Raw genomic sequence first — 18,670 nt, 5'->3', positions numbered from 1 at the left:
TTAACTTTGCCCTTTTCAAGTTGCACCACTGTTTCATGATTAGAAGTGAAAAACACGTGTTGTGGAGATTTTAATTTTTCATATGATTTTTACCTGTATTCTTATGAAATATAATGCTTATGGAATATATGATGTTAGAAATAGAATGAGCAAGATATGGTATATGAACATGCAATATGTATGTAAAAACATGTCTGTGCTAACAATGTGTGGAGAGTTACAGCTGCTAACAGATGTTCCTAATATGGTAAAAGGACAGAGGCTTCGGCCTTGGAGGTTAGAGATAAAAAGCGAGGGGAAGCTTTCGTTCTTGGTCTTACACTCTGCAGCTACTTGTGTTTCTGTATGACTGTCTGACCTTTCTTGCAAGAAATAAAACCTTTAAAGACAATTGGACGTGTTTGTCTCTTATGCAGTGAGTCAAGTCGAATTTTTCAGGGATTTTTTATGACGTTAATGAGAACTGAATTGTATTTTCAATAAGGTAATGGAAAAACTGCATGTATTTCGAATACTTTAACATGTACAGCTGGACAATGAAACCGGAATTGAGAGCTCTTATTTTTCATCGTCTCATTTGTTAACATTAGTATTAACTAGAATGAACTAACAATGAGCAATACATTTGTTACAGTATTAATCTTTGTTAATAATAAAAATCCAGCTGTTCATTATTCAGTGATAACAATTACAAAATTTAATTTAAAATAATGTATTAATAAATTAAAATTAAGTAAACAAAATTAACATTAATATTATTAAACGCTGTAGAGGTATTGTTAATTCTCTTAGTTAACTAATGAAACCTTATTGTAAAGTGTTACCATTGCCTCTTATATGGTGGATAAAAAACGTGTTCATAATGTTAACAATTCTGATATTCAATTCACTGACCTTACCCAACTCAGATTGTGTGTATGTATACATTTCTTTCTAGTCTACTAATTAATTTACATCAGAGGTCTTTAACCCTGCGGTATGAAGCATCTTCGGGATCGCTTGGAAATACAAAAGCAGGTTGAAAACAAACTTTGCAGGATAGCGAGCAGATTTGAAGACCTCTGATTTACATTATAATCCATATAATTATTGTTAGATTGAATACGAAACAAATATAGAATAGAAAATATATTTGTCAATTGCGGTTTTTCACATTTATACCACACCCGGGGATCTTTTTACTAGTTTCTTCGTACCGGAAATATGTACGTCTCCCAAAACGTTCCGATGGTGTTACATCTTGTTTCATCTATGTGTGTGCCAATTCCTACAGTGCCAACCACATTATTTTCAATGGATGAATTATTTTACATTTATTGAGATGGCAAGAATTTGTTTTTGTATATTACTGAAATACATGTCAAAACAAATTTCCCTAAAGCGGCATGGATAATCAAATTGAAACGGTAAGTTACCACAGAGGGCTGAACAGTCATGCTAATAGTGATAGTTAGCTTCTACAGTTTGTTCCCTGCAAAGATTAATTTATTTAGCTAACAGTAATATTTTGAAATTATTAGGATATATATGTTTAATATATTCTTTATTTATTGGGACACGAAGGTTTCTTACAGGACAGTTAAGCAGATGTCTAAATAACCCCTTGCAAAATGTTACCATGATTACCATAGTTTCTGTCGTAATACTATATTACTGACGTTTGTACTACTGTAATATAGTTCTTAAATACTAACTTAAAATGAATGTGTATCTAAAGCTTTCTGTCATTTTTGACATTTGTTTTGACAGTAGTGGTTACCACAGTTGTATTGTAATAACATTGGAGATATTTCGAAACTGAGCATGTAGGACTTCAGTGTCACATTCAGTAAACAATAAACTCTCTCTCTTGTTTATATATATATATATATATAAGCTCAGGTCAAACTAGTGCTGTGTTTGAATGACTCTTTCTCTTTGCTGCACTCCAGGCTCTGTGCTGCTCAGATAGCATTTCCCAATCTTCTGTCACTATCTCAGACTTCTCAGATGAGATTCTACTGAATATCCTGCGATTCATCCCGAGTCATGACCTGATGCTCAATGTGAGTCGAGTGTGCCGGAAACTTCAAACTCTCTGTCTGGACAAGAGCTTGAGAGCCCATGTACACCTGCATAAAGAATATACGGTAAGCCTGAAAACACACTCTCTCATGAACTTTTGGGTATTTCTGATAAACACACTTGCTTTAGGGCAGATATAAGGGATGTATTTTCCTAAAAACCATTATACACTATTTCTCTTTGAGATTACAGAACCGTTCAACAATTATCCATCTTGTCTATTGTGTATTGTAATGTTTTGATGCCTGAAGAAATTTTTCTCCTTGCCTCCTTGAGCCAGTAGATCTCTACTTGCCCTGCCAAAATTTTCACTGAATGTGTGGATGTAATTGTATTTTTTATATGGAATCATTATTATTTTTAATAATCATTATAATTTTTAATCAAAATCATCAACTTCCCCTCCCTGCGCAAAAACACGTCTTGTCGCCTTTGATGACGTGTGAGCAGATGCAAGGTCGGGACTATAATCTCTTGTTTCACTCACATGAAATTGCAGCAGTTACCAAATGACTCTGGTCCACTCAATTCCTGATGGACAAAATCAAGTCCAGCCATCCATTTTTCTCATTTGAGAAGCCACTTTTACTCAGATGTACATCACAATAGAGACATAAAGATGATAGCAATTCTGTTTTGTGGTGACTTTAAATGTATATTTATTTAATGTATTATTTAATGTTTGTTTATTTTAACTATTATGAATATAAATTCTTAATATACATTTTTCACATATAATTAATTTTTTTCATCAAATGTACATAAGTTTACAAAGAAAATTTGCAATAACAGCAGTAATTATAATTGCAGTAATTATACAGGAAAGTCCAAGACTACATAAGTTCATAAACACTTTTTCTTGGAAAATTATGTCAGTTTCATCCCATCCATCGGCTACCAAGACTATTATTCAACAAGTAATTTTTGCAATTTGAACAAAAACTAATTTATGTTAAGCATAAATGCCTATGTCATCCATGATAATTTCATCTCAAACATGTTTTAAAAAGTTGTCAAGCAGAATTTGCAACCAAATGTAACAGAAAACCAGATGTTTAAGTTTGAAAGACCTGAAAATCTTACCTTTGAATTGCTTCTTATTCACAGGCAAATGACGATGCTGTGAAGCAGCTCTTGAAGAACTTCTCCGGTGACATCCAGACATTAAACCTCAGCGGCTGCTACTGGTTGGCCGGCTCTACGGTGGATCAGGTCACCCGCTGTAAGGGTCTAGTCAGCCTGGACCTTTCAGGGTGCCGTTTGACATCAATTCGGCTTTCGCATCTGCTGACCTCTCTTCGTTCTCTCTGCTCGCTGGCATTAGACGTGGGGCCGGGGTTTGACCTCCAGCAGCTGAGTGCTGAGGGTAAGTCTGCTTTGGCACGCCTGCAGGAGCTCAAGCAGACGCTGTTGACTCCCTCGTACGGTGTGGTGCCATGCTGCAGTGCCCTACGACGCCTTCACCTCTATCTAGAGGCCAGCGAGGGCTGGAGGGAAGCAGGCGGTTGCGCACAGCTGATGGTGGGCCAGAGCAGCGTCCCACACTATCAGAACCTGCGTTGGTTCTCCGCACGCCTCGCACCTGGTGAAGTCAATCGTACTCTGTTGGCGCTCTACTTGGCTGTTTTCAGTATGAGAGTGCCGGAGGGTCTTACAGGACTGGTACTGTTTGTGCCAGGCCCCGCGCCACCAAGGCCGGTTGCGATGACTGCGCTAATGGAGAGCATGGCGTCAACGGTGGGAAATACCGTTAGCGCTCTCCAGCTTCCACGTACATGGTTGGATGGTGCTATACTAGGGCGAGTCCTAGCGCATGGCTGCCCCGTTTACCTAAATGTCTCACGCTGTTCATCTCCAGGGTTTAACCCTCTACATGTGCTCCTTAGTGCGGGTCGTGACCTCACACCCCTACGGAGTCTCAACCTGCGTGGCTGTGGCCGAGGACCTCTCGCCGAGAGCTGTGGGAAGGGCGAGGAGGAGATGGACACGGAGAGTGTCAAAGCACTTACTGAATGTTGCCCACATCTTATTCACCTTAATTTATCCGCCACACATTATCACCATGCTGGGCAGGATGGACACTTGTGTGGCACTTTAGGACGTCTTGGTGCCTTGTGCTCGCTGGCACTTCCGGTGTGTGCCTTGGCACAATCCTCTCCGACACCTGTGAACATTCAGGACTCCAACTCAGACCTCACGCCAAGGTCACTATTTCTTGGCCTTAAAAAGAGCAGCCGTGTCGGTGTGCCCATATATCGACCCTCAACAGAGGTCATGGGGGGTCAGGGTGAAGAGCGGCAGGACAGAGGCTTGTGCATTCAGCCACTGCTTCAAGGTTGCCCGAATCTCGTGGAGCTGGAGCTGATTGGTGCAGGCTTTTCCTCTGCCATGCCACGGAATGAGCCGGCCATCCGCAAGGACCCCGTCGCATGCTCCTGGTCCTACAATGTCGGAGACAGTGAGTTGGCTGCTTTAGGAGGGATGAAGTTTTTGCGCAAGCTGACCCTCGCTCACTTACCGGGAGTTCTGAAGGGAACAGGACTGATCGATCTGGTTAAGGGGTGCAAGGATCTTCATTCGTTATCGCTGGCAAATCTTGGATCATTAAAGTCCATGAATTACACGCTGGCTCTCCTGGAGGCTCTTTCCTACTGCACACAACTCAGGGACTTAAGGTGAACGCACACATCACTACACACTCAATGCACAAAACTGAGCAAATAATCTAAATTTAGACTTGTCATAGCAAAAAGAAAATAAAACATTTCACCAGCCATGCCACAAATCCTATAATATTATGACTGCAGCTCACCAGTAGAGGGCAGCAGCACCTTACTGACAGAATTGCTGTACATCCTGTATGTTTAAATTGCATTTTTCCTTACAATAATATATTTTGGTCCCTATGACAGTCATTTAGTTAATTTCCCTTGTGTATTTGGTGCAAACTGTGCAGTTTAGATGAATGTGGCACATTAATCATAAATAATATGTGAATTTGATCTATACTAAGTATTAAGCTAAACTGTGCATAAATTAAAATAATTATATTCAGATGGTAATTGTTTCTCATGGGGACATAAGATCATTTAAACATTTACAAAAGTTAGTCCGTGGTTTTATTGTCTGAATTCAGTCTGAATGTCTGTGTTTTCCTCCCGTATAAATTGTAAAAATATGTTTTAGCTAGTAGCCAGGTCTGATGTTTACCTTAGGTAAATGATTTATGTTTTGGTTGAATTTTTGAAAGATGAGAACAACCTAAAAAAAAATCTGCAGTTCTGACACTTGCACCATTATATTTTAGACAGTCACTTAGCTAAACGACATCTCTCACAATAACATTGTCCATGATTTTGTTCCTCAGAATTTCATTTCAGTGCATGAAAAAATAATGGCTCCATAAGGTTAAAGTATATGACACACAACAGTCACTGAGCTTTTGTTTAGTAGACCATCCACTGGTTTCACAGACAAAGCTTAAGCTAGTTCTAGACTAAAATGCATGTTTGAGCTGTTTTAACTGAAAGTAACTTGTCCTGAAATATCTTATCATATGTCACAGTCATTGTTTTGTCTTAAGATGAACACCAGTAATGTTTTTTCCTACTGAACATTTATAAAAGCTACAAACCCGATTCCAAAAAAGTTGGTACACTGTACAAATTGTGAATAAAAACAGAATGCAATGATGTGGAAGTTTCAAATTTTATTCAGAATACAACATAGATGACATATCAAATGTTTAAACTGAATGTTTAAACTATTTTAAGGGAAAAAATAATTTGATTTTAAATTTCATGGCATCAACACATCTCAAAGTTGGGACAAGGCCATGTTTACCACTGTGTGGCATCCCCTCTTCTTTTTATAACAGTCTGCAAACGTCTGGGGACTGAGGAGACAAGTTGCTCAAGTTTAGGAATAGGAATGTTGTCCCATTCTTGTCTAATACAGGCTTCTAGTTGCTCAACTGTCTTAGGTCTTCTTTGTCACATCTTCCTCTTTATGATGCGCCAAATGTTTTCTATGGGTGAAAGATCTGGACTGCAGGCTGGCCAATTCAGTACCCGGATCCTTCTACTATACAGCCATGATGTTGTAATTGATGCAGTATGTGGTCTGGCATTGTCATGTTGGAAAATGCAAGGTCTTCCCTGAAAGAGACGACGTCTGGATGGGAGCATATGTTGTTCTAGAACTTGGATATACCTTTCAGCATTGATGGTGCCTTTCCAGAAGTGTAAGCTGCCCATGCCACATGCACTCATGCAACCCCATACCATCAGAGATGCAGGCTTCTGAACTGAGCGCTTGGGTTGTCCTTGTCCTCTTTAGTCCGGATGACATGGCGTCCAAGTTTTCCAAAAAGAACTTCAAATTTTGATTCGTCTGACCACAGAACAGTTTTCCACTTTGCCACAGTCCATTTTAAATGAGCCTTGGCCCAGAGAAAATGCCTGCGCTTCTGGATCATGTTTAGATATGGCTTCTTTTTTGACCTATAGAGTTTTAGCCGGCAACGGCGAATGGCACGGTGGATTGTGTTCACCGACAATGTTTCTGGAAGTATTCCTGAGCCCATGTTGTGGTTTACATTACAGTAGCATTCCTGTATGTGATGCAGTGCCGTCTAAGGGCCCGAAGATCACGGGCATCCAGTATGGTTTTCCGGCCTTGACCCTTACGCACAGAGATTGTTCCAGATTCTCTGAATCTTTGGATGATATTATGCACTGTAGATGATGATAACTTCAAACTCTTTGCAATTTTTCTCTGAGAAACTCCTTTCTGATATTGCTCCACTATTTTTCGCCGCAGCATTGGGGGAATTGGTGATCCTCTGCCCATCTTGACTTCTGAGAGACACTGCCACTCTGAGAGGCTCTTTTTATACCCAATCATGTTGCCAATTGACCTAATAAGTTGCAAACTGGTCCTCCAGCTGTTCCTTATATGTACATTTAACTTTTCCGGCCTCTTATTGCTACCTGTCCCAACTTTTTTGGAATGTGTAGCTCTCATGAAATCCAATATTTGGCATGACATTTCAAAATGTCTCACTTTCAACATTTGATATGTTATCTATATTCTATTGTGAATAAAATATAAGTTTATGATATTTGTAAATTATTGCATTCCTTATTTTATTCACAATTTGTACAGTGTCCCAACTTTTTTGGAATCAGGTTTGTACTTAATTACCCTAATTGAACTAAGGCCTAATCCTGACTTAGCCTAAACCCTGTCTGTGAAACCGGGCCAAAATGTATCTTCTTGATGCACTTGCATTAATAAAATGGAATGTAATATTGTGTTATAAGAGATGTTAATCATGCATTTTTTTTGTTTTCTTAAAAATGTTATTGCTTAACTGGCTAGTAACTCATTCTGCATTTGCCTTTGAAGAGTTTTAAATTAGATCCTGGCAAGAAGGAGAGCTTTGCAGGATTAATTAACTAATTGTAACTAGTTTTAGTTCTGTAACTCCTGCATTTATTCACTGTATATGTGTAAATTAAACCTGCAGGCTGGAGCAGCCCTACTTTAATGCGAACGCTGCATTTTTTGAAGAGCTCAGTCACTGTCACCAGCTGCGACGTCTTTGTCTAGTTTCTCGACATGGGACCTTCCAGCCCGCCGCTGTGACGGCCTTCATGCAGAGCTGCACTGATGTCATCATGTGCCACATGTTCATGGGAGGGACTCTGGTGGCATGTAAAACACTGCAGAAAACCCTGCTGGACAGGTCAGTTGTTTAAAGCATTCTTAATAATAAAGTGTGAATAATAGTTGTTCATAAAGTAACCTGGTGTACATCAAATATTCACCTGTTCGTTCTTTTCCCTCTGCAGTTTTTCAATATCTCGTCCAGCCCTTAGTGTGGTGATTTATCCTTTACTGCACGAGGATCTGGCCCATGTGATCAGAGGAATGCCACTTTGCCACCTGGACGAGATCACACTTTTCAAAAGCCGCGTCGCTGAAGAACCCATGAAACAACAACTGTGACTGAGGCAAAATCAGAAAACAGAAATCACGTGGTGGATTAACCTGGGTAATGCTTGACCTGTGCTGTTTTGTGAGAAAGAAATTATGCATTGTAGGAACTCTCCTTTGATAAACAAATATTTTGTGATCTGGAGGATTCCTGGAAAATCATTTGTTTTGACTTGAGAGAGATCATTTAGCTAAGTGGACAATCACAACTGTTAATAAGGTCATTTTTCAATAAAGAGCTGCTGTGAACAAACTCTTTACATATTCAAATGAACTCCAAACCTTTAAATAAAGCATCCATAAAGATGTTTTCTGAAGTGTTTCTGAAGTGAATTCTTTTTCAACATCAAACATCCAATTTATTGTCAATTATACATATTGGCTTCATGTTTTATCATCAAAGTTTTACATATTTAGAATAAACATTATGGAATATCATACCATTTGTGAATATGTCAAGCAGCAACATTACACACTAACTAAAGTTAAAAAAGTGAAATCGCATGCAGAAATCTGCACAAATCTGGTGCACTTTTAATCCTAAATAAATAAATTAATAAATAAATAACAGTGGCCAAATTGACCAAAGTAAATGTGTTTGCATTGACTTGGACATTAAAGTGAACTCATACCTAATTTTAGTTGTGATCGAGTCTCAGCCCACATAATATTAACACATTTTTATTTTTATTATTATTAATATCATCATCATTATGCCTGAGACAGAAATATATTATTACTGCAAGGTAAAAAAATATTTTTAATATTTCACAGTAATATTTTAAGTAAAATTACTGTACCTGTCTTAATTCCGTCCTTTCCATGTTTTTTGTCCACATAAATGCTGGAAATTATTTGAAAATGAAAAAATATAAATGATGCACATTGAATGCCTGAAATGCAACGGTGATGTGCTTTAAAACCAACAAAAATTACTGACTAACATAGAACATGTATTTTCATGCCTCCTATATTTTATTCCCCATTGAGGTCATCAATGAATTCACGGGTCGGAAGGACATTTTTATTTTATTTTTTTAATCTTTGAACTAGATTCAAACAATGTTTCAGTAGCCTATATACAGTTCTGCTCATGTTTAAATATCCCTAGCAGAATATGCAAGATGTTAATAATTTTAGCAAAATGAAATTTAAAATAAAAAAAATGCATCTTATTTGTCCTGAATAAGCAGTTTTACATAACATGTGTTTATATATTACACAAGATAAAATAATAACTGAATTTACACACTTTAAAAGTTTACATACCCTTGAATCTTAACTGTATATTGTTACTTGGATGATCCACAACTATTTTTATGTTTGTGATAGTTGTTCATTAGTCCCTTGATTGTGGTCCACTGTATTCCGAAAACTCCTGCAGGTCCGGCATATTCTTTGGTTTTCCATTTCCATCATCTTCTACGTATTTGAACCTTTTACAAAATAATTTTGAGATCTTTCCTTGCATTGAGGATGATTAAAAACTTTTAAACAAGATGATGTGTAAATTTTTCTTATTTTGTTTAAAGATCATACTTTTCATTTACTGCACTTCATAAGCTACACAAGATATTTACATGTTTTCCTGAAGAAGAAACGAATACAGTTTACCCCAGTCATTAAATTCAAAAGGTTTACACCCCCGGTTAATGCACTGTGTTTCTTTCTTCAGCAGAGAGGGCATATTAATATAAGTAAAGATATGAAATTATAGATGAGAGGAACAGGTAAAAAAAAGATAAAGCTTCTTGTGAAGAACGACACATATATAAGCTATTAGAGTGGTGAGAAACAGTTAGTTCTTATAGATCTTTAATTAGGGGCCAAGCACCGAAGGTGCGGAGGGACCTATTGTATCCGTTATAGCGTTCTTTATTATTATTATTATTATTATTATTATTATTATTTTTATTCCTTGAAGTCTCTGGCAGCCCATTGAACCGCTTGCAGGAAAGTTGTGAAATTTGGCACACAGTTAGAGGACAGTCTGACCTTTGTCCATAGCAAATTTGGATTCTCTAACTCAATCCCTCTAGCGCCACCAGCTGTCCAAATTTGCACTCATGTTTATGTTAATACCTTTTGAACCGTAAGGGTTAGAAACAAGTTTTTTCCTCTGATTCCATGGCTCAAGACGATTCGAATGCATTCCTATGACGTCATTTTCCGTCAAGAAAATTTTTCCGCCAATTTGAATTCTGAAAAACCTACTTTTTGCAAACTCCTCCGATTTTCACGAAAATTGAACCAGATCATCTTCCGAACATGCCAACAAAAATGTATGGAACTCAAGTTGATTTCTCAAACCGTTTTCGAAAAACACGCAAATGAATTTTACAAAGGGATTGCGAAAATAGACATAATACTGTATCTCTGAAACACTTTATCATATTCAGACCAAACTTGGAACATGTAATCACAGGCATGACCTGAGGCAACATGCAGCGTTTCGGCATAGCGCCACCTACTGGTGCGGAGATATGAAAAATGGCTATTTTTGCTTATAACTTTTGATGGGTTCGTCCAAAAATCATATGATTTTTTGAATGATATCCAATTTTCCAATGTCAGCCATTTTGGCCATCAGCCATTTTGAATTTTGTGCTAAAATGTTGTATTTTATGAAAGTATTAGCATATCGTTACGAAACTCAGTATGGGTCATCAACACAATGCTATGAAGGAGCCTGAGAAGTTTCTGACCAGCGCTACCTATTTTTTTCATATGCTTATAACATTTGATCTGGTTGACTTATTTTCACGGGAGTCATATCCTTCGACCCCCGAATCCTTGCCGTATCCAACGATACCAATCATGCTAGGTTTCGACTTACGATTTGTGCAGCGTGGTGATTTAGCGCTTAAAAAACGATTGTGAATATCTTTAAAAACCGTTAGTCCGATCAAGACGAAACCAGCATAGGAAACACAGAACCTAAGCTGGTTAACTAAACATTAAAGCCCAAATGTCAAAAATTTGATAGGAAGTGGCAAAGAAATCAAAACAATGTCGTTCATGGGTCATTTTTTATGATCTCATACATATAAATGTCTATAAAATGCTATGCATTAATGTACCATTATGAAACTCAGGATGTGCCATCGGCACCATGCTCTTAAGGTACACAATAGGTTTTGAGACAGCTCCTCCTTGTGGTCAAATGTTATAATGAAATTTTAAAAAATGCTAATAGATTTATATAAATGTGGCCTTTTTTAATGAGACTGATCTTAACTTATTCCGTGGGTCATGCTGAGAACATCGATGCCAATTTTGCCATAGTCAGCCAAACTTCCTGTCAGTCATTTTGATTTTCTTTAAAAACATACTTTTTCAAACTACTCCTAGACCGTTGGTCCAATTTTCACCCAAATCGAATCATATCATCTTCAGACCATGCTGGTAAAAACTTTTGGATTTTGTGTTGATAAACAAAACTCTATTCATTTACCACAGCAACAAATTAGAGGCTTGATGCCAAAATGACTCTTGAGTCTGTATCTCTTCAATGCTTTAACATATTGACACCAAACTTTGCGAGTGTCATTGTCACCTCACTCTGACCTCATTAATTTAATCACAGTGCCACCTATTGGTCAAAAGTGATAAACCAGCAAATCTTTATTATTGACTGTATTTGTGATTTTTCAGGTCTTTTTCCTAAAATGATCTTAATAGGTCTTTAATTGCTCACAGTTGCAGTTGGTCTGATGGCTTCTTTTGCTTCTTTTGTGCTTGGCCCCCGTAATTGCTGCTTGCAACTATATTTCCACTTGTTATCATCAGTGCTTATGTTGTTTTTTATTGAGTTCTATATAGTTTGTTAGACATGTATTATATGATCTACCAACCGAATCATATGCTTTTAATACGTTTATCAAATATAGGTGATATTATAGGGTTATCATATGGGGACGTTGCCACAAGGTCTATATCTCAGTAATATATGTGGTATTTGCATATAATATTTGCATCTATGCAGATAACTGTAAAATTAATCTGATCACATTGTCTATATTATATGACATCCTTCTATCTGTACTCATGCTTTCTCTCTGATGCTCCATTGAAGTTTTTTCAAAAGTTTTAAGGGTTTAAGAACTGCAAAAGCCAAGGGCAGACTGAACCTCAAGTAAGTGACATTGTTTTCAAATCCATTTCTTAATTTGTTAATTTCATTTGTTCATTACAGTGACTTTATGATACTAAAAGTGTCCATAAGAGATTAGTCAGTTAAAAGAAAATGAAGATTTATGATTTGAATTTTAAATTTGCAATCCACACTAATTATTTCAGTTCATTTTAGCTCTACCAGAACATCACCATTGTACACTGTATACTTTTTTATGGTTGTTGTTTAACCTTCGCTGCATGAGATCCATTGAGGGTATATCAGATACAGTATGAAGAGGAGACAAACAACTCACAGACAACTGAATAAAAAAATGCAATATGGAATCTTTAAAAATGTGTCATGGGCATCATTTTGCTCCACAGTATTGTTCATGCACACTATCTGGACTAAGAGGAAAACGTTTAGTCTGACATGTTATCAAAACTTAGGCTTGAGAAGTTCTTTGCTCATTCAAGTAAACAGGATCTACTATTTGCATGACTAGAAAATGGTCACCATATGAACTGACTTGATGCCAAAAAAACAAAAGCATGTCTGGTGGATTTAGATAAATAGGGCCACAACATTTCGTGATATTCTATATCCTGTAACAAACATCAGATATTGTTTACTTTAAAGTGTTTTCTTAAATTAACAACACATGCTCGTAAGGTGGACTTGTTTAAATATGTATTGTAGATTTAGGGAGATATGGGGTGGATCAAGAGCTCCAGTTCATAGTGCATTATTTTAAAAGTGTTCATATGTTGAATGACAAATCAGGAGGTTAGAAACACTCCCTCATCTCACTGTAACATCAGTGTGTTCTTTGGTGTCTGTATGTGTAGTATTTGTTTCCTTTGGCCTTTACATTGTATTGTTTATCTGTTGAGTATTTAGACATTTATTTACTACACAGAAGATATGTATCATGTTTCTTACATTCTTGCTTTATTGTCTTTTCATTTAATAGGTTAATAGCTTGATCTTTAAATTGTACCGCTATAAATTTGAGGTGTTTATTTATTATTTAAATATTACACAATATATTATTTTTTATTAAAAATTATCACGTTGTTGTTCTTGCAGAGATCTTGATAATTCATCATCTGATCCTCTTCATCATGACGCAGTTTCTTCATGTGCTGATGCTGTTTCTTCTCTCCGGTGGTTCAGCCAGAGTTGTGAAGGATTTTGAGAAGGAATGTGGTCAATTTTTTGCAGATGGAAAATCACCAACAACATTTACTGCACCACAGTACAAGCAGATCTGCCAAACTCTAAATGGTGTTGCTCATTTTGCCACATATTATGATACTATCAACAAGATCCCAGTGTACTCAGCCTACAGGTTTGAAGGGAAAATGGGCTGCACAAGACTAGATAAGTGGCACATCGAACCTCAAGTAGGCATTACTCTCTTAAGAAACATGAGGAAACTGAATAAACAGGCCTATATAACAAACAGTGTTTACAATTAACAAAGAATCAGATAAATTATTCTACAATAAAACAGAGATTGATCATATACTGTGGTACATTATAAAAGTAGTATGAGTTTGTAATGTGTGTAACAAAGGAAGAACAACAGTATTTGGCCTAAAAGTGTTACTTACTTTAAGCTTTATCCTACAGAGTCTGTCATGTTGCAACACTTGTTTCTCTTCTAACATGAACTGCTCTCAAATTCATGTTTTCAATTGATTCATTATTGCAGCTTGATGATAATACTGCACCATTAGACATGAAATTGGAGAAAGATGTGACTATACATGGACTTGGAGACCGTCAAGCTCTCAATGGTGATTATAAGGACTCTGGCTACCACAAAGGTCATCTGGCACCAGTCTATCATGCAGAATCACAGAGCTGTGCTGACGCCACCTTCACTCTCACTAATGCTGCTCCACAAAACTCCTCTTTTAACAGCGGTCAATGGAGGGCACTAGAAAGAAACATTGCACAATATCTAACAGAGCAATGTCTACCAAAAAAGCTTTCTGTTTTCATTGTAACAGGGGTGGTTCCAGGTACTACAAAGCCTCTGAACAACAGAGTGAATGTGCCTAGTCATTTCTGGACTGCATTCTGCTGCTTAGACCAGAATAACAGATGTCAAATCTCAGATGGATTTATTGGAGTGAATGAGAACATCACTCCCCTCAACATAACTGTGAATGATTTAGAGACAGATTTGGCAAAGCTTTATAATGTCAATCCTTTTAAGGTGTTTAATGTTTAAAAATAAAGCTTTATTGAGCTTGAAATTGAAAACTTTTTTAAAATTGAACTTTATCAATTTTATTATTATTATTTTTATTATTATAATTTCTGACTAGATAATTATAATTATAAGCTGAATCATAATGAGAATTATAAAGAAACTCCAGTTTTACAAAATTCTCCAATTCATAATGTTTGACTAAATGATTGAAACAATTATAATGTGCATAAATTAAGTGCATATTACACTAATAAATTTTGATGGGAAAACATTTTTTTTGGACGGATTTTCATTAGATTTTAACTCTTGTTGCACACATTTCTACGGTGGCAAACTGCTGAGCCACAACTCTGACACAGGTTGAATCTTGATTCAAGGTTGAGGTCATTGTAAGACTGTAAAATTATATAAATACAAAAATTACCCTGAAGAAAAAGCCATTCAGATGAATACATTTGAAAATGTTCACACACATTTGGTGTTCAGGATCACTGTGATTTTCATAAATTTATTTACACTGAAACAGAAATTTCTGAAAACATTGTATTACAAACTCAAAAAACGATTGTTGATTTTCGTGATCAGATGACAGAAAACAACATGTTGACAATGTGATTTTTTGACCACCAGTTTTTTTTTTTTTTTATCAATACAATTTTTAAATCAATTCAGGTCAAGTCATCTTTATTTGTATAATAGCCTACATATTGTTTCAAAGCAGTTTTACAGGGATAAACAGGAAAATAACAATTCAATGATGCAAACAGAGTTCATTTCTAAAGAGAAAATAATGTCATTCAGCTGGCAGCTTTCCATTCATCAAAACTGTGAAATAATGTAGAGAAAGCAGTGATGTCATCGTCCAGCTCAGTTGTGATGATGCGTCTTAACAATCATCAATATCGTAAATCCTGCAATGTTTTTTTTATATTTTCATTTTTTTAAGTATGTACATTTATAACACTATACTTAGTATTATATAACATTTGCATAAAATGACAAAAACCCAGTTAACGCTGCAGTAAGGTTGTTCCAATTCAGCGGCAATGGAAGTGACGGTAAAAATTACATCTTTCTCTCTTCTGACTGCCGTTATCAATCGCTCTCTATTTTTTCCTCTTTTTGAAAGTTGTGAAAACACTGTTGTGGATTTTTTCTTTTGCTATTTGAGCAAATGGAAACACACACACACAAAAAAAATATATTTAGCCTAAAGTAGTCTCTCATTCACCGCTATAGAATTTTACCCAAATATGATCACTTCTGCTTCTGAGAAACCTGGAAATGTGAAAAGGTCAGTGCATTTGGATCAGTGTCAGAAATCAAAAAGAAAGAGGCAGAACAGAGAGAATTATTAAACGCCCTTGTTTGCAGTCATTCCTTTAAGAAAATGTTGAAAAGTGTAAAATAAAAATGTTAATGTGAAATAAAATTTAGCGTGATTTCAACCAAAACCAAAGGAGAGTAAACATTAACAGGAAAGAGCCCTGTTCAGTCGGTGTGGTTGTTAAAACTTTACTGCATGAAAATCTTCAAGGGTCACCTATATCATAAAGGACACAACTCAAAAATCAATAGTCCTACAGAAAACACAACACTCAATATGGAAGCTGAACATTGTCAGGAACATCTTCTAATGTTTTTACTCCAGAATGCTATCTGGACTAACTGGAAAACTCTTAGCCTGATGTGTTCTTGAAACCTAAGCTTGGAACAACTTTCAAATGAACATAAAGCCCTTCTACTTTGATCTGATTGGTCATCTCAAATATTTTGACATTGATGAGAGGTGAAGGTTATCTTGGTGCGGTGCAATATCCTTGCAGCACTAAAGTAGAATTAATATTATGCAATTATTTCACAACCTTTATACACATCAAAATATACCGTTGTACTCTGTGACCTCATAGCTGTGTACGGCCATGATACGGCCTGAATCTATTAGGTTAAAGGAACAGTTCACCCAAAAATTAAAATGAAAATTCTAATTTTCTCACCCTCAAACCTGAATGAATTTTTCTTCTGCCGAACACAAAAGAAGATATTTTGAACAATGACAGTATAGTTGATGGTCCCAATTACCTTCCATAATATATATATTTTTTTCATACTGTGGAATTAAAATTTTGTGATGAACTATTCCTTTAAAAAGCAGATCTGCTTGAATAAGTTCAGGTGCATTTGCATTCATTCTAGTGTTACCTTTCGATACTTCACTCGTACTGCGTATGGGGAAAGGTCTCCCTTTTTCCCCGCTGCTGAAGCCTTTTTCAATAATGCAGTGTAACTGCACCGTCATTGGTTCACTCATAGACAAGTTGTTCCCGCCGAAATGGGCGGGGTTAAGGGCTATATAAGCGGGCGTTTTGCCATAGGACTTCAGTGTTTTCTCCTTCAGCGACGACCTCTACTTCTCTTCGCTGATCTCCGCCTGAAGCCGAAGAAGCTCGCCGCCTTCCTGCTCTCGCCACCGTCTGAAGAGGCTCCCGCAGCGGACTCGCCTGGACTCGCCGGTTGAGGACAGCGCCGGCGCCCTCGCAGACTGCAGCTTCCAGCGCTGTCGCCGAGTCGCCGCCTCCCGCTTCCCGCTCCCGGCCGCTTCCTGTGCGTCCCCTGCCGCCATCCGGCGCGCCGCCTGAGAGCTTCACCCGCGGCTTAACGCCGTTCTAAAAGAGCGATTTCAGCGGTTTAAGCGCTTCCAGAGCTTCCGCGGCCCTCGCCGCTCTAAAAGAGCAACCCAATTGCCGTTTTCACGGCAGCGGCGTCTTACGATGCCCCGCCACTCATGTGGTACGTGCAGGGCCCCCTGCACGACGACGATGGACACAGCAAGCCCCATGCGGATGGCGCGCTTGCTGGAGACTCATGCCCGCACTGCGAGTGCATGAGTCTCGCTTCCATGCGCTCGCGGGTCGCCTTCTTCACGGAGGACGATCTCGCTGCTCACGCCCTCCCGTCTCCTTCCTCCCGCGAGCCGGCTACGAAGAGACAGCGGGGTAGAGCAACTCAGCGCCCGGAGTTGAACGAGCTCACGCCGGCCCAGCACCCGCGTGCCTCACCCTCTCCTCCTAGGGAACTCTCTCCCGTTCTGTTCTCCCGCTCTGAGCAGCGTCCCTCCGCGGAAGCAAGTGACCTCGTCTCATTCGGGGGAACGGACGACGAACAAAATGACTCCATGTCGCTTGCGGCTTCCGAAGGGGAAGGATGGGCTGGCGAGCCGGAAGACCCCACTCCACCACCTCCCTTGGAACCCATTGAGCATGGCCAGGGCATGGATGCCGAGCTCTTCCGCATCCTGTCTCGAGCCATAGAGGAACTGGACCTCGAGTGGGCCCCTCCAGAGGAGCTGTCTCGCAGCCGCCTGGACGAATGGTTCCTGCCAGGCCGCCGCCAAGCACCTCGCCAGCGTTCAGCGCCCTTCTTTCCTGAGGTCCACGAAGAGCTGACGAAGTCGTGGCGTGCTCCTTACTCCGCCCGCCTCCACACTACGCACCGCTCCGCCCTCACCGCCATCGACGGCGCCGAGCAGAAGGGATACGAGCATCTGCCACCCCTAGACGAAGCGGTGGCTGCTCACCTCTGTCCTCCCGCGGCTGTGGGTTGGAAAACGAAGAGGGCCCTTCCTTCCAAGCCCTGTCGCACCACTTCTACACTGGCTGGACGGGCTTACACCTCGGCGGGCCAGGCTGCCTCCGTGCTCCATACCATGGCCATATTTCAGGTCTTCCAGGCCGAACTCCTCCGCTCATTGGACGAGTCTGGAATCGACGCGCCGGCTTTCAAGGATCTACGCAGCACCACTGATCTTGCCCTGCGAGCCACGGAAGCTACGGCCCAGGCCATTGGTCGTTCCATGGCCAGCCTGGTCGTGTTGGAGCGCCACCTGTGGCTCAACCTTACGGAGATCAAGGATCTAGACAAGACGGCCTTCTTAGACGCCCCGGTCTCTCCTTCTGGTCTCTTCGGGCCTGCAGTGGAAGGCTTCACTGAGCGCTTTACTGCCGCGCAGAAATCGTCTCAGGCTATGAGGCATTTCTTGCCAAAGCGCTCCAGCTCCGCTTCTGCGTCTAGCCGCCCCAGGACTGCGCCGGCTCAGCAGAACAAGCCAGCCCCACCTGCAACACAGGCAGCGCCACCCCAGGAGCATCGCCAGCGCTCGCGCCCTGCTTAGATTGTGCTGGACCCGGTGCCTCCGAAGTCGTCCTGATTCGTCAGGAAGGAAGAGGATGGGGGATCGTCCCGTTACGACCGGACCGCCCCAAAAG

General features: G+C 39.3%; 2 protein-coding genes across 4 annotated transcripts; both read left to right on the top strand.

Annotated features, from left to right (window-relative positions):
• The first annotated feature begins 1,245 nt into the window (after positions 1 to 1,245).
• On the top strand, positions 1,246 to 8,353 carry fbxl18 (F-box and leucine-rich repeat protein 18). 3 transcript variants are annotated; one of them, XM_067403687.1, is made up of 5 exons: positions 1,246 to 1,406; positions 1,981 to 2,129; positions 3,172 to 4,739; positions 7,595 to 7,813; positions 7,920 to 8,353. In XM_067403687.1, exons 2-5 carry the CDS (start codon positions 2,037 to 2,039, stop codon positions 8,074 to 8,076), a joined length of 2,037 nt encoding a protein of 678 aa, XP_067259788.1. In that variant the 5' UTR covers positions 1,246 to 1,406; positions 1,981 to 2,036; the 3' UTR covers positions 8,077 to 8,353. The 3 variants fall into 3 exon arrangements, with proteins under 3 accessions (XP_067259788.1, XP_067259786.1, XP_067259787.1); XM_067403685.1 differs by having other exon boundaries at positions 1,932 to 2,129; XM_067403686.1 differs by lacking the exon at positions 1,246 to 1,406 and adding an exon at positions 1,754 to 1,828 and having other exon boundaries at positions 1,932 to 2,129.
• A 4,952-nt stretch (positions 8,354 to 13,305) lies between these two features.
• On the top strand, positions 13,306 to 14,423 carry LOC137031647 (endonuclease domain-containing 1 protein-like). The gene is made up of 2 exons (XM_067402752.1): positions 13,306 to 13,587; positions 13,899 to 14,423. The coding sequence occupies exons 1-2, from the start codon at positions 13,306 to 13,308 to the stop codon at positions 14,421 to 14,423; spliced, it is 807 nt and encodes a 268-aa protein (XP_067258853.1).
• Positions 14,424 to 18,670: the final 4,247 nt, after the last annotated feature.

The sequence above is a fragment of the Chanodichthys erythropterus genome, chromosome 12 (assembly GCF_024489055.1).
Source record: "Chanodichthys erythropterus isolate Z2021 chromosome 12, ASM2448905v1, whole genome shotgun sequence".
NCBI classification, from domain to species: Eukaryota; Metazoa; Chordata; class Actinopteri; order Cypriniformes; family Xenocyprididae; genus Chanodichthys; species Chanodichthys erythropterus.
Note: the sequence above shows the minus strand (reverse complement) of the source record. Positions and strands in the feature narration are given on the sequence as shown.